The sequence below is a fragment of the Oncorhynchus masou genome, unplaced genomic scaffold (assembly GCF_036934945.1).
Source record: "Oncorhynchus masou masou isolate Uvic2021 unplaced genomic scaffold, UVic_Omas_1.1 unplaced_scaffold_4278, whole genome shotgun sequence".
Classification (NCBI taxonomy): domain Eukaryota; kingdom Metazoa; phylum Chordata; class Actinopteri; order Salmoniformes; family Salmonidae; genus Oncorhynchus; species Oncorhynchus masou.
Genome location: NW_027010674.1, coordinates 235 through 15170, shown reverse-complemented (window position 1 = coordinate 15170; position 14936 = coordinate 235). Strand labels below are relative to the sequence as shown.

The 14936-nt window shown below is 47.1% G+C and overlaps 1 protein-coding gene across 1 annotated transcript; it reads right to left on the bottom strand.

Annotated features, from left to right (window-relative positions):
* Window positions 1–364: 364 nt before the first annotated feature.
* LOC135534994 (protein HID1-like) lies at window positions 365–14562 on the bottom strand. The gene is made up of 9 exons (XM_064961752.1): window positions 14417–14562; window positions 13820–13898; window positions 6632–6796; window positions 5993–6229; window positions 3091–3308; window positions 2900–3004; window positions 2232–2323; window positions 1826–1984; window positions 365–1571 (listed from the first exon to the last, which is right to left on the bottom strand). The coding sequence occupies exons 1-9, from the start codon at window positions 14552–14554 to the stop codon at window positions 1508–1510; spliced, it is 1257 nt and encodes a 418-aa protein (XP_064817824.1). The 5' UTR covers window positions 14555–14562; the 3' UTR covers window positions 365–1507.
* Between the last annotated feature and the right edge of the window lie 374 nt (window positions 14563–14936).

Genomic DNA, 14936 nt, shown 5'->3' with positions numbered 1-14936 from the left:
TTCCACATCTGGTAACTGACGCAAACAGTAGAATCAGATTTAAAAAGCAGGTAAAAATAAACCGAATGGAAGAGTGGGGACTGTGAAGAGACACACACAAAGGTACAGACACACACTTACACATAGTAAGATACACTCTACACACACGTACATTTGGATTTTGTCATGTAAATATGTGGTAGTAGAGACCTGAGGGAACACACTTAATATGTGGTGAAATGTAATGTCATTAAATTGTATATAACTTAATGTTGCTGGATCCCAGGATCCCAGGAAGAGTAACTGCTGCCTTGGAAGGAACTAATGGGATCCGTAATAAATACAAATAAAATAATTGAAAGGCTTTGCTGGTTCCTTTATGAATAGTTTATAATATAGTATTCTGTATAGTTCAAGAAAAAATACTACTTTAAACATCAAACACAGTATTTACAGTCGACAAGGCTGATTGCAGAATGACATGCAGACAAATATAACAATGTACATGTAAGATATAGCCATTGACTTTTACACAGTAACATAAAGTCAGTTTGGATATTTGTTTCTTTCAGTCTGGAACAGACAATAGTGTCCTTTTCAAGTTCTTGGCGAGATGCAGTACCTTGTCACATTGCCACTTTACAAAGAGCACAGCAGTAAGGTCTCATTGGAGGAAGTGCAATTTCACAACATGACACGTTCTCGCTTTAATGTGGCAAATACAATCCATGTGAAATAGCAATGCCAATCCAAGAATATTTTAGGCTGCTAACTAAAAGCGTAATTTTGACACTTTATAATACATTTCATGAATAAGCAACAGTAAACATTTCTGTATTTAGAAGCATTGGAATTCCTACAAATGTATAATAATTTGTGAACATGTTTAAGTTTATATAATGTCTTCATAAAGGTCGTTATAAAGTGTAACCAATGTCTCCCATACTCTCTCCATACTCTCTCCATCAAAGCTGATTTTCACACAGAGCTTTAACATGGAGTCCATGATTAGGAAGGACAGTTTGCTTGCTAACACTAATGTCTCAGTGCTTTGACAGACATTCTGTAGTCTTGAGGTTTCAGGGTGTACTTACACAGTGTAGATAATAGTCCTATCCTCATCCATGTCTAGGGGTTTGAATTACACATTGACCCTTGTGGGTGCCCATTGTTTATGTCTATGACACTTCTGGTATGGCTTCACATAGATATTTCAATTCTGATATGAGGTCCTGATTTGTAAAAGGGGTGCCCAGCCCCTCTTAGCCCCCCTGTAATTCCAACCCTTTACAACTCAACCTCCTGCTTTTGGAGTAGGTGCTAGCTATCCTCCCCCTTTCTCAATATTGACCACATTACATTTGCACAACCGGGGGAAAGTCAAAGAGAAGGTGTGAAGGGCAAGCATGATGATGATGAGGCAAGTTGAAGGTAGGTGAGGTTCAAGGGAGAGAGTGCCAGTAGGAGGAAGGGGCAGGAACAAGACAGGAAGTAGTCCCATCTTCAGTCAACATCTCTTTCCTGTTATCTACATCTTCTGGATCTCAAAGAGACGTACGTCCGTGTCGTACCAGATGGGCGGGTCCACGTTGCTGTGAAGACAAATAAAGGTTTCAAATGTTAAATACATTGGAAGACTATTTCCTCTTAGATCGAAGAGGAAGAGAGAACGCATTGGAACGTTTGAAAAATGTTCAGGAAGTCCCTCCCTGCTTAATTCATTTTCTTCTGTTTGTTGCCAAATGAACACATCCCAGAAGAAAGAAGTACACAGATGAAACCCCACATGAATCATGAAAATGAGTGAAATACCATAGGACTACAGCTCCCATCATGCCCTACTCACCGCAGGTAGACCACTCCCCACATGTAGGTGCGGAACCACATGGCCGTGCCGGCATTGGCCTGGTACTTCCGGATGAGGATGGGATGGGGGACGGGCAGGAGGCCCACCAGGGTACCATGCTGGAGGAACTTCAGGATCTCAGACTCGTCTGTCAAACCTCTGAGAGAGAGAGAAAATATATTTTTGGCTCCACATACATAAAAACAGATATTTAAATATCATCAGTTATTAAAGTGTTTCTTCCAAAATGGATGGTGTGTGTTGTATGAGGGGGTTGGGAGCAAAGTTAGAAACTATATAATAACATACCTTATAATATATATAATAAAATAACTTCACAGCATCTACTGACACTTCATAGAAGTAAACCTTTGATGACCAATCTGACCAGTGATGTTTGACTTACTTGTCGATACAGATCTTCTCAACTTGTGGGACCAGCACCTGCAGCAGACGCATTATGGTCTGTAGGGGGAGCTTACACTTCCAGGAGAGGACCTGAGGGAGAAGGAAGCGACACGTTACACTCTTAGAACAAAAGGTGCTAAGTAGAACCATACAGGGTTCTTCAGTTTGTCCTCATTGGGGAACCATTTTTGGTGCTGGGTAAAACCCTTTGCAGAGGGTTCTATGTAGAATGGATCTGTGGGTTAGAGTGTGGCCATGGCAACACCTGGGTTGTGGGTTCGTGTGGCCATGGCAACACCAGGGTTGTGGGTTTGAGTCCCGCATTCACTGTCTATGTTGACTGTTCTTTAAGTGGTCTTGAATAAAACTGTCTTCTAAATGACAATATTTAATTTTACTATTAAAACTACTCACCCAGTCTGGTGTAGAGGACCAGTGAGATTGATACCTACTCACTCAGTCTGGTGTAGAGGACCAGTGAGATTGATACCTACTCACTCAGTCTGGTGTAGAGGACCAGTGAGATTGATACCTACTCACCCAGTCTGGTGTAGAGGACCAGTGAGATTGATACCTACTCACCCAGTCTGGTGTAGAGGACCAGTGAGATTGATACCTACTCACCCAGTCTGGTGTAGAGGACCAGTGAGATTGATACCTACTCACCCAGTCTGGTGTAGGGGCCCAGTGAGACTGAGAGGTACAGGAGATGGTGGATGATGTGCTTGACATGCGCCTTCTCTCCATCTCTGCCTCAGTGTAGAAAACATCCTGAGAACATAGAACACTGATGACTGATACACACACACACGCATACACACACGCACGCACGCACGCACGCACACACACACACTTACCTCATTGTCCCTTCCAGAAACAGACTCTGTGTCGCTGGCCCCTACAATGGCGCCGTGGACAGCCTGGGGTGTGTGGTCAGCCTGGGGTGTGTGGTCAGCCTGGGTTGTGTGGTCAGCCTGGGTTGTGTGGTGTGACGCGTGTGAATGCTCCATCTTCAGCACAGAGATCATGGTGCCATCCTCTGACACCTGAGACTTCTCAGTCAGTTTGTCAATGGCTGCAGACAGGGATTGATTTGACTGCACAGTAAAACAATCCACACAGTACAAAGGTGCTCCGAATGTGACAGAGATAGCACAATAAAGACAGAGTTTTATTTCCTTTGTGGTCCTGAAGGGACTGACGCTATATGTCAGTTCATACAAAACTATGACACACCACTGGATGATAACTGTTGTGTTGAGAGAGTCCATATGGGGGAGGTGCAGTTGTGTACCTGGTATAGAATCCTGGTCGTGTTCAGATAGTAGTTATAGATACAGTAGTTATTGTACCTGGTAGTGTTCAGATAGTAGTTATACATTTACATTTACATTTAAGTCATTTAGCAGACGCTCTTATCCAGAGCGACTTACAAATTGGTGAATTCACCTTCTGAAATCCAGTGGAACAGCCACTTTACAATAGTGCAGATACAGTAGTTATTGTACCTCGTGTTCAGATAGTAGTTATAGATACAGTAGTTATTGTACCTAGTAGTGTTCAGATAGCAGTTATAGATACAGCAGTTATTGTACCTGGTAGTGTTCAGATAGTAGTTACAGTGCCTTGCGAAAGTATTCGGCCCCCTTGAACTTTGTGACCTTTTGCCACATTTCAGGCTTCAAACATAAAGATATAAAACTGTATTTTTTTGTGAAGAATCAACAACAAGTGGGACACAATCATGAAGTGGAACGACATTTATTGGATATTTCAAACTTTTTTAACAAATCAAAAACTGAAAAATTGGGCGTGCAAAATTATTCAGCCCCCTTAAGTTAATACTTTCTAGCGCCACCTTTTGCTGCGATTACAGCTGTAAGTCGCTTGGGGTATGTCTCTATCAGTTTTGCACATCGAGAGACTGAAATTTTTTTTCTCCCATTCCTCCTTGCAAAACAGCTCGAGCTCAGTGAGTTTGGATGGAGAGCATTTGTGAACAGCAGTTTTCAGTTCTTTCCACAGATTCTCGATTGGATTCAGGTCTGGACTTTGACTTGGCCATTCTAACACCTGGATATGTTTATTTTTGAACCATTCCATTGTAGATTTTGATTTATGTTTTGGATCATTGTCTTGTTGGAAGACAAATCTCCGTCCCAGTCTCAGGTCTTTTGCAGACTCCATCAGGGTTTCTTCCAGAATGGTCCTGTATTTGGCTCCATCCATCTTCCCATCAATTTTAACCATCTTCCCTGTCCCTGCTGAAGAAAAGCAGGCCCAAACCATGATGCTGCCACCACCATGTTTGACAGTGGGGATGGTGTGGTCAGGGTGATGAGCTGTGTTGCTTTTACGCCAAACATAACGTTTTGCATTGTTGCCAAAAAGTTCAATTTTGGTTTCATCTGACCAGAGCATCTTCTTCCACATGTTTGGTGTGTCTCCCAGGTGGCTTGTGGCAAACTTTAAACAACACTTTTTATGGATATCTTTAAGAAATGGCTTTCTTCTTGCCACTCTTCCATAAAGGCCAGATTTGTGCAATATACGACTGATTGTTGTCCTATGGACAGAGTCTCCCACCTCAGCTGTAGATCTCTGCAGTTCATCCAGAGTGATCATGGGCCTCTTGGCTGCATCTCTGATCAGTCTTCTCCTTGTATGAGCTGAAAGTTTAGAGGGATGGCCAGGTCTTGGTAGATTTGCAGTGGTCTGATACTCCTTCCATTTCAATATTATCACTTGCACAGTGCTCCTTGGGATGTTTAAAGCTTGGGAAATCTTTTTGTATCCAAATCCGGCTTTAAACTTCTTCACAGCAGTATCTCGGACCTGCCTGGTGTGTTCCTTGTTCTTCATGATGCTCTCTGCGCTTTTAACGGACCTCTGAGACTATCACAGTGCAGGTGCATTTATACAAAGACTTGATTACACACAGGTGGATTGTATTTATCATCATTAGTCATTTAGGTCAACATTGGATCATTCAGAGATCCTCACTGAACTTCTGGAGAGAGTTTTCTGCACTGAAAGTAAAGGGGCTGAATACTTTTGCATGCCCAATTTTTCAGTTTTTGATTTGTTAAAAAAGTTTGAAATGTCCAATAAATGTCATTCCACTTCATGATTGTGTCCCACTTGTTGTTGATTCTTCACAAAAAAATACAGTTTTATATCTTTATGTTTGAAGCCTGAAATGTGGCAAAAGGTCGCAAAGTTCAAGGGGGCTGAATACTTTCGCAAGGCACTGTGGCTGTGCAGCATTGCTCACCATTCAACCTGATAGAGGCATTGCTTTATCTTGGCCAGGTTGCAGTTGTAAATGAGAACTTGTTCTCAACTGGCCTACCTGGTTAAATAAAGGTGAAATAAAAATAAGAGAGGATCTACAGAGGATCTACAGTGAAGAATGGGAGAAACTCCCCAAATACAGGTGTACCAAGCTTGTAGAGTCATACCCAAGAAGACTCGAGGCTGTAATCGCTGCCAAAGGTGCTTCAACTAAGTACTGAGTTTAAGGGTCTGAATACTTATGTAAATGTAATATCTCATTTCAATTTTTTATAAATTAGCAAAAATGTATAAAAAATATTTTTTATTTGTTATTATAGGGTATTGTGTGTAGATTGATGAGGGGGAAAAGGATTTAATCAATTTGAGAAAAAGGCTGTAACCTAACAAAATGTGGATAAAGCCAAGGGGTCTGAATACTTTCCGAAGGCACTGTATATAAGTTGTTATAGATCGGTGGTGCACCTGGTATAGCGACCAGGCTGGTCTTCAGCGTTCCTGGCTCGGCGGGGACGGCCGGACGCGAACCCTCCATGGACACCGTTTCCTGGGAGCTGGTACGGGAGATGCCGCTGATGGCGTCTGGTGACTTTCTCTTCCTCAGCAAGGCCTTCTGGATGGAGGCGGGGTCGGACGGCAGGCTGGCCAACTGATGGAACAAGTTGCGTTTGCGGATAATGGCGTAGACTAGGTTACAGTTTCCTGGAAGATTTAAGAGTAAGGGGTTATGAGGGTTACATTGATAAGACACAGCAGCACATCAAAGGCAGGCAGTGGATAGTCCTTCTACTGACTGAAGCCACAGAAAGTAAGAAACATATAAATAGACTAAATACAATTCCCTTTCATATTGTAGTTATTTTTCCATTTTCCGAACAGTGAGGAATTGAGAGCCTGGAAATAGATTATAGAGGGGCCCAGGTAGGAGAGTGGCAGAGACAGACTCAAACCCCCGTCACTAGTCGGTATCTGTGGTCCAGAGTCAGCAGCAATACCAACAGATCAGACTCTGGCAGGACCAAACACAGTCGTATGCTATTCTACGGAGTCAGACATGTAACCTGTTCTGAGAGGAGCAGGCTGGGTAAACACTGGTCCTCTCACCATCAAACTGGTACTGGATGATGTTGTTGAAGGCCTCCAGCAGGAAGAAGACAAGATGGTGGTTCTGGGAGCCGGAGAAGAGGAACCAGTTGGTGGAGAAGGCTTCCAAGAGGTGGAGCAGCTTGTTGGCTGCCACCATTGACAGACTCTTCAGGTAGGGAGACACTGTGGAGGAGAGGGAGGAGGAGTCATTCAGATAGGGAGACACTGTGGAGGAGAAGGAGGAGGAGTCATTCAGGTAGGGAGACACTGTGGAGGAGAGGGAGGAGGAGTCATTCAGGTAGGGAGACACTGTGGAGGAGAGGGAGGAGGAGTCATTCAGGTAGGGAGACACTGTGGAGGAGAGGGAGTCATTCAGGTAGGGAGACACTGTGGGGGAGAAGGAGGAGGAGTCATTCAGGTAGGGAGACACTGTGGGTGAGAGGGAGAAGGAGTCATTCAGGTAGGGAGACACTGGAGGAGAAGGAGGAGGAGTCATTCAGGTAGGGAGACACTGTGGGGGAGAAGGAGAAGGAGTCATTCAGGTAGGGAGACACTGTGGGGGAGAGGGAGGAGAAGTCATTCAGGTAGGGAGACACTGTGGGTGAGAGGGAGAAGGAGTCATTCAGGTAGGGAGACACTGTGGAGGAGAGGGAGTCATTCAGGTAGGGAGACACTGTGGGGGAGAAGGAGGAGGAGTCATTCAGGTAGGGAGACACTGTGGAGGAGAAGGAGGAGGAGTCATTCAGGTAGGGAGACACTGTGGGGGAGAGGGAGGAGAAGTCATTCAGGTAGGGAGACACTGTGGGTGAGAGGGAGAAGGAGTCATTCAGGTAGGGAGACACTGTGGGGGAGAAGGAGGAGGAGTCATTCAGGTAGGGAGACACTGTGGGTGAGAGGGAGGAGGAGTCATTCAGGTAGGGAGACACTGTGGGGGAGAGGGAGGAGGAGTCATTCAGGTAGGGAGACACTGTGGGTGAGAGGGAGGAGGAGTCATTCAGGTAGGGAGACACTGTGGGGGAGAAGGAGGAGGAGTCATTCAGGTAGGGAGACACTGTGGAGGAGAAGGAGGAGGAGTCATTCAGGTAGGGAGACACTGTGGGGGAGAGGGAGGAGAAGTCATTCAGGTAGGGAGACACTGTGGAGGAGAGGGAGGAGGAGTCATTCAGGTAGGGAGACACTGTGGGTGAGAGGGAGAAGGAGTCATTCAGGTAGGGAGACACTGTGGAGGAGAAGGAGGAGGAGTCATTCAGGTAGGGAGACACTGTGGAGGAGAGGGAGGAGGAGTCATTCAGGTAGGGAGACACTGTGGCGGAGAGGGAGAAGGAGTCATTCAGGTAGGGAGACACTGTGGGGGAGAGGGAGGAGGAGTCATTCAGGTAGGGAGATACTGTGGGGGAGAGGGAGGAGGAGTCATTCAGGTAGGGAGACACTGTGGGGGAGAGGGAGGAGGAGTCATTCAGGTAGGGAGATACTGTGGAGGAGAAGGAGGAGGAGTCATTCAGGTAGGGAGACACTGTGGGGGAGAGGGAGGAGGAGTCATTCAGGTAGGGAGACACTGTGGGGGAGAGGGAGGAGGAGTCATTCAGGTAGGGAGACACTGTGGGGGAGAGGGAGGAGGAGTCATTCAGGTAGGGAGACACTGTGGAGGAGAAGGAGGAGGAGTCATTCAGGTAGGGAGACACTGTGGGGGAGAGGGAGGAGGAGTCATTCAGGTAGGGAGACACTGTGGAGGAGAGGGAGGAGGAGTCATTCAGGTAGGGAGACACTGTGGAGGAGAGGGAGGAGGAGTCATTCAGGTAGGGAGACACTGTGGAGGAGAAGGAGGAGGAGTCATTCAGGTAGGGAGACACTGTGGCGGAGAGGGAGAAGGAGTCATTCAGGTAGGGAGACACTGTGGAGGAGAAGGAGGAGGAGTCATTCAGGTAGGGAGACACTGTGGGGGAGAGGGAGAAGGAGTCATTCAGGTAGGGAGACACTGTGGGGGAGAGGGAGAAGGAGTCATTCAGGTAGGGGAGACACTGTGGAGGAGAGGGAGGAGGAGTCATTCAGGTAGGGAGACACTGTGGCGGAGAGGGAGAAGGAGTCATTCAGGTAGGGAGACACTGTGGAGGAGAGGGAGGAGGAGTCATTCAGGTAGGGAGACACTGTGGGTGAGAGGGAGGAGGAGTCATTCAGGTAGGGAGACACTGTGGAGGAGAGGGAGTCATTCAGGTAGGGAGACACTGTGGGGGAGAGGGAGAAGGAGTCATTCAGGTAGGGAGACACTGTGGGGGAGAAGGAGGAGGAGTCATTCAGGTAGGGAGACACTGTGGGGGAGAGGGAGAAGGAGTCATTCAGGTAGGGGAGACACTGTGGGGGAGAGGGAGAAGGAGTCATTCAGGAAGGGAGACACTGTGGAGGAGAAGGAGTCATTCAGGTAGGGAGACACTGTGGGGGAGAGGGAGAAGGAGTCATTCAGGTAGGGAGACACTGTGGAGGAGAGGGAGGAGGAGTCATTCAGGTAGGGAGACACTGTGGAGGAGAAGGAGGAGGAGTCATTCAGGTAGGGAGACACTGTGGAGGAGAGGGAGAAGGAGTCATTCAGGTAGGGAGACACTGTGGAGGAGAAGGAGGAGGAGTCATTCAGGTAGGGAGACACTGTGGCGGAGAGGGAGAAGGAGTCATTCAGGTAGGGAGACACTGTGGAGGAGAAGGAGGAGGAGTCATTCAGGTAGGGAGACACTGTGGGGGAGAGGGAGGAGGAGTCATTCAGGTAGGGAGACACTGTGGGGGAGAGGGAGAAGGAGTCATTCAGGTAGGGAGACACTGTGGGGGAGAGGGAGAAGGAGTCATTCAGGTAGGGAGACACTGTGGGGGAGAAGGAGGAGGAGTCATTCAGGTAGGGAGACACTGTGGGGGAGAGGGAGGAGGAGTCATTCAGGTAGGGAGACACTGTGGGGGAGAGGGAGGAGGAGTCATTCAGGTAGGGAGACACTGTGGGGGAGAAGGAGGAGGAGTCATTCAGGTAGGGAGACACTGTGGAGGAGAGGGAGTCATTCAGGTAGGGAGACACTGTGGGGGAGAGGGAGAAGGAGTCATTCAGGTAGGGAGACACTGTGGGGGAGAAGGAGGAGGAGTCATTCAGGTAGGGAGACACTGTGGGGGAGAGGGAGAAGGAGTCATTCAGGTAGGGGAGACACTGTGGGGGAGAGGGAGAAGGAGTCATTCAGGAAGGGAGACACTGTGGAGGAGAAGGAGTCATTCAGGTAGGGAGACACTGTGGGGGAGAGGGAGAAGGAGTCATTCAGGTAGGGAGACACTGTGGGGGAGAAGGAGGAGGAGTCATTCAGGTAGGGAGACACTGTGGAGGAGAGGGAGAAGGAGTCATTCAGGTAGGGGAGACACTGTGGGGGAGAGGGAGAAGGAGTCATTCAGGAAGGGAGACACTGTGGAGGAGAGGGAGGAGGAGTCATTCAGGTAGGGAGATACTGTGGGGGAGAGGGAGGAGGAGTCATTCAGGTAGGGAGATACTGTGGGGGAGAGGGAGGAGGAGTCATTCAGGTAGGGAGACACTGTGGAGGAGAGGGAGGAGGAGTCATTCAGGTAGGGGAGACACTGTGGGGGAGAGGGAGTCATTCAGGTAGGGAGACACTGTGGGGGAGAGGGAGTCATTCAGGTAGGGAGACACTGTGGAGGAGAAGGAGGAGGAGTCATTCAGGTAGGGAGACACTGTGGGGGAGAGGGAGGAGGAGTCATTCAGGTAGGGAGACACTGTGGGGGAGAAGGAGGAGGAGTCATTCAGGTAGGGAGACACTGTGGCGGAGAGGGAGAAGGAGTCATTCAGGTAGGGAGACACTGTGGGGGAGAGGGAGGAGGAGTCATTCAGGTAGGGAGACACTGTGGGGGAGAGGGAGGAGGAGTCATTCAGGTAGGGAGACACTGTGGGGGAGAGGGAGTCATTCAGGTAGGGAGACACTGTGGAGGAGAAGGAGGAGGAGTCATTCAGGTAGGGAGACACTGTGGGGGAGAGGGAGGAGGAGTCATTCAGGTAGGGAGACACTGTGGGGGAGAAGGAGGAGGAGTCATTCAGGTAGGGAGACACTGTGGGGGAGAAGGAGGAGGAGTCATTCAGGTAGGGAGACACTGTGGAGGAGAGGGAGGAGGAGTCATTCAGATAGGGAGACACTGTGGAGGAGAGGGAGGAGGAGTCATTCAGGTAGGGAGACACTGTGGGGGAGAAGGAGGAGGAGTCATTCAGGTAGGGAGACACTGTGGAGGAGAGGGAGGAGGAGTCATTCAGATAGGGAGACACTGTGGAGGAGAGGGAGGAGGAGTCATTCAGGTAGGGAGACACTGTGGGGGAGAAGGAGGAGGAGTCATTCAGGTAGGGAGACACTGTGGGGGAGAGGGAGGAGGAGTCATTCAGGTAGGGAGACACTGTGGGGGAGAGGGAGGAGGAGTCATTCAGGTAGGGAGACACTGTGGGGGAGAGGGAGTCATTCAGGTAGGGAGACACTGTGGAGGAGAAGGAGGAGGAGTCATTCAGGTAGGGAGACACTGTGGGGGAGAGGGAGGAGGAGTCATTCAGGTAGGGAGACACTGTGGGGGAGAAGGAGGAGGAGTCATTCAGGTAGGGAGACACTGTGGGTGAGAGGGAGGAGGAGTCATTCAGGTAGGGAGACACTGTGGGGGAGAAGGAGGAGGAGTCATTCAGGTAGGGAGACACTGTGGAGGAGAGGGAGGAGGAGTCATTCAGATAGGGAGACACTGTGGAGGAGAGGGAGGAGGAGTCATTCAGGTAGGGAGACACTGTGGGGGAGAAGGAGGAGGAGTCATTCAGGTAGGGAGACACTGTGGGTGAGAGGGAGAAGGAGTCATTCAGGTAGGGAGACACTGTGGGGGAGAGGGAGGAGGAGTCATTCAGGTAGGGAGACACTGTGGGGGAGAAGGAGGAGGAGTCATTCAGGTAGGGGAGACACTGTGGGGGAGAGGGAGGAGGAGTCATTCAGGTAGGGAGACACTGTGGGGGAGAAGGAGGAGGAGTCATTCAGGTAGGGAGACACTGTGGGGGAGAGGGAGAAGGAGTCATTTGTAGAGATACTGTACATTGTGACCACAGATTGAGCCTAATCCTTGCTTGACTAAAAAGCAAGTAACATCTCAATATGCAAGTACAGCATCTAAGAATGACTTAATGAGTACATCTGTTTGGGTGTTTAAGGTGATCTCAGGGACTGTCCCAAAGTAATGTAATATTGAACTGTTCAATACCTCAGAACTTCCTGTGAGTCTGAGGTTACAAAAAGGAGTGTAGATGTTTCCTGTGGACCGGATTGTCTCATGATGCCGTGTTGCTGTGCCGATTGTAGCCTACTGTATGTTTTAAATGTTGTAACGCTGTAATGACTTCTGCTGTAATGTAACGCTGTAACGCTGTAATGACTACTGCTGTAATGACTACTGCTGTAATGTAACGCTGTAATGACTTCTGCTGTAATGTAACGCTGTAACGCTGTAATGACTACTGCTGTAATGACTACTGCTGTAATGTATCGCTGTAATGACTACTGCTGTAATGTATCACTGTAATGACTACTGCTGTAATGTAACGTTGTAACGCTGTAATGACTACTGCTGTAATGTAACGTTGTAACGCTGTAATGACTACTGCTGTAATGTAACGTTGTAATGCTGTAATGACTACTGCTGTAATGTAACGTTGTAACGCTGTAATGACTACTGCTGTAATGTAGCGTTGTAACGCTGTAATGGCTACTGCTGTAATGTAACGTTGTAACGCTGTAATGACTACTGCTGTAATGTAACGCTGTAATGACTACTGCTGTAATGTAACGCTGTAATGACTACTGCTGTAATGTAACACTGTAATGCTGTAATGTAACGCTGTAATGTGACGCTGTAATGACTACTGCTGTAATGTAACGCTGTAACGCTGTAATGACTACTGCTGTAATGTAACGCTGTAACGCTGTAATGACTACTGCTGTAATGTAACGCTGTAATGACTACTGCTGTAATGTAACGCTGTAATGACTACTGCTGTAATGCAACGCTGTAACGCTGTAATGACTACTGCTGTAATGACTACTGCTGTAATGTAACGCTGTAACGCTGTAATGACTACTGCTGTAATGTAACGCTGTAATGACTTCTGCTGTAATGTAGCGCTGTAATGACTACTGCTGTAATGTAACGCTGTAATGACTACTGCTGTAATGTGACGCTGTAATGACTACTGCTGTAATGTAACGCTGTAACGCTGTAATGACTACTGCTGTAATGTAACGTTGTAACGCTGTAATGACTACTGCTGTAATGTAACGCTGTAATGACTACTGCTGTAATGTAACGCTGTAATGACTACTGCTGTAATGCAACGCTGTAACGCTGTAATGACTACTGCTGTAATGACTACTGCTGTAATGTAACGCTGTAACGCTGTAATGACTACTGCTGTAATGTAACGCTGTAATGACTTCTGCTGTAATGTAGCGCTGTAATGACTACTGCTGTAATGTAACGCTGTAATGACTACTGCTGTAATGTAACGCTGTAACGCTGTAATGACTACTGCTGTAATGTAACGCTGTAATGACTACTGCTGTAATGTAACGCTGTAATGACTACTGCTGTAATGTAACTCTGTAACGCTGTAATGACTACTGCTGTAATGTAACGCTGTAACGCTGTAATGACTACTGTTGTAATGTAACACTGTAATGACTACTGCTGTAATGTAACACTGTAACGCTGTAATGACTACTGCTGTAATGTAACGCTGTAATGATTACTGCTGTAATGCAACGCTGTAACGCTGTAATGACTACTGCTGTAATGTAACGCTGTAATGACTACTGCTGTAATGTAACTCTGTAACGCTGTAATGACTACTGCTGTAATGTAACGCTGTAACGCTGTAATGACTACTGCTGTAATGTAACGCTGTAATGACTACTGCTGTAATGTAACTCTGTAACGCTGTAATGACTACTGCTGTAATGTAACGCTGTAACGCTGTAATGACTACTGCTGTAATGTAACGCTGTAACGCTGTAATGACTACTGCTGTAATGACTACTGCTGTAATGTAACGTTGTCGACTACGTATCTCAATGGGACTTTCCTGGTTAAATGAAGGTTGAATAAATAAATAAAGAACCATGTGCATATTTGACCAGCAGATGGAGCCAGTACAGAGATACTCGCCATTTACTACTATGGTGAGCAGGCAGTCAAAAAGAGGCTGGAGACGCTGGTGGCCGCTGGTGATGATCTTGTGGAACACCTGGAGATCACACAGAGGTACAGACATAGAGATAGAATTACTAGAAGGGACAAGGGCAATTTGACTGGAACACTTATGGGTACACACAATCGCTGTCAAGCCACCCATCAGAGAACATTTATTGACCTTGATGTCTGTTGTAGCAATTATATTTCTATAGGACCTGGATTCAAATAATATTTGTTTCCATTCAAATGCTTTATCTGCGCTTCATTGATCTTGCTTGGTGCAATGGAACCAATGGAAGAGTCCCAATAGAGAGAACCCCGCCCATTTGGCACTCCTGGCTCAATTACAAATATTTGAATGAAATACTATTTGAATCTAAGTGTAATAAAGACACCAAGCTATAACTGGAGAGGCTTTTTATTTAACACACAGAGGCAGATCACAGAAAATGTCATATTGCCTGCAGAATTAATCCATTTTCTACAGTCACACTGTATTCCACAGAGATATATTCTATTCATTCTATATCTATGCTGTCACCTACTGTAACTTGTATGGCAGAGTCTTACTACTATGAGTAGGTCGGCGTGGGTCCCTGTAAACACTGGGATGTCCATAGGTACGTGGACAGAGTAGGGCTTGTTGAGACGCACGCCAAAGTTCCTCTCTCCACTCAGCAGTAGCAGGATGAAGACACCGATGTGCATGAGACCCACACGGGCTGTAGCAGAAACACACACACACACACACACACACACACACACACACACACACACACACACACACACACACACACACACACACACACACACACACACACACACACACACACACACACACACACACACACACACACACACACACACACACACAAGCGAGAGACGATCACTAAAACCATTACCAAGGCATACATTTATAAAGCAGACATTCACAGCCGTTAGCAGATATGTAGTATATTCCAGTCCCCACAGACAGACATATAGTATATTTCAGTCCCTACAGACAGATATATAGTATATTCCAGTCCCTACAGACAGATATGTAGTATATTCCAGTCCCTACAGACAGATATGTAGTATATTCCAGTCC

What these genes read in the sequence shown, in the direction of transcription:
- LOC135534994 (XM_064961752.1), bottom strand. Translation starts at nt 14,554, where the DNA reads ATGCACATCGGTGTCTTCATCCTGCTACTGCTGAGTGGAGAGAGGAAC. An exon ending in CATCCAGTACCAGTTTGATG is followed by an intron (nt 6,230 to 6,631) that starts GTGAGAGGACCA and finishes TAAATCTTCCAG; the next exon opens with GAAACTGTAACCTAGTCTAC. An exon ending in GGGCCCCTACACCAGACTGG is followed by an intron (nt 2,324 to 2,899) that starts GTGAGTAGGTAT and finishes CTTCTCCCTCAG; the next exon opens with GTCCTCTCCTGGAAGTGTAA.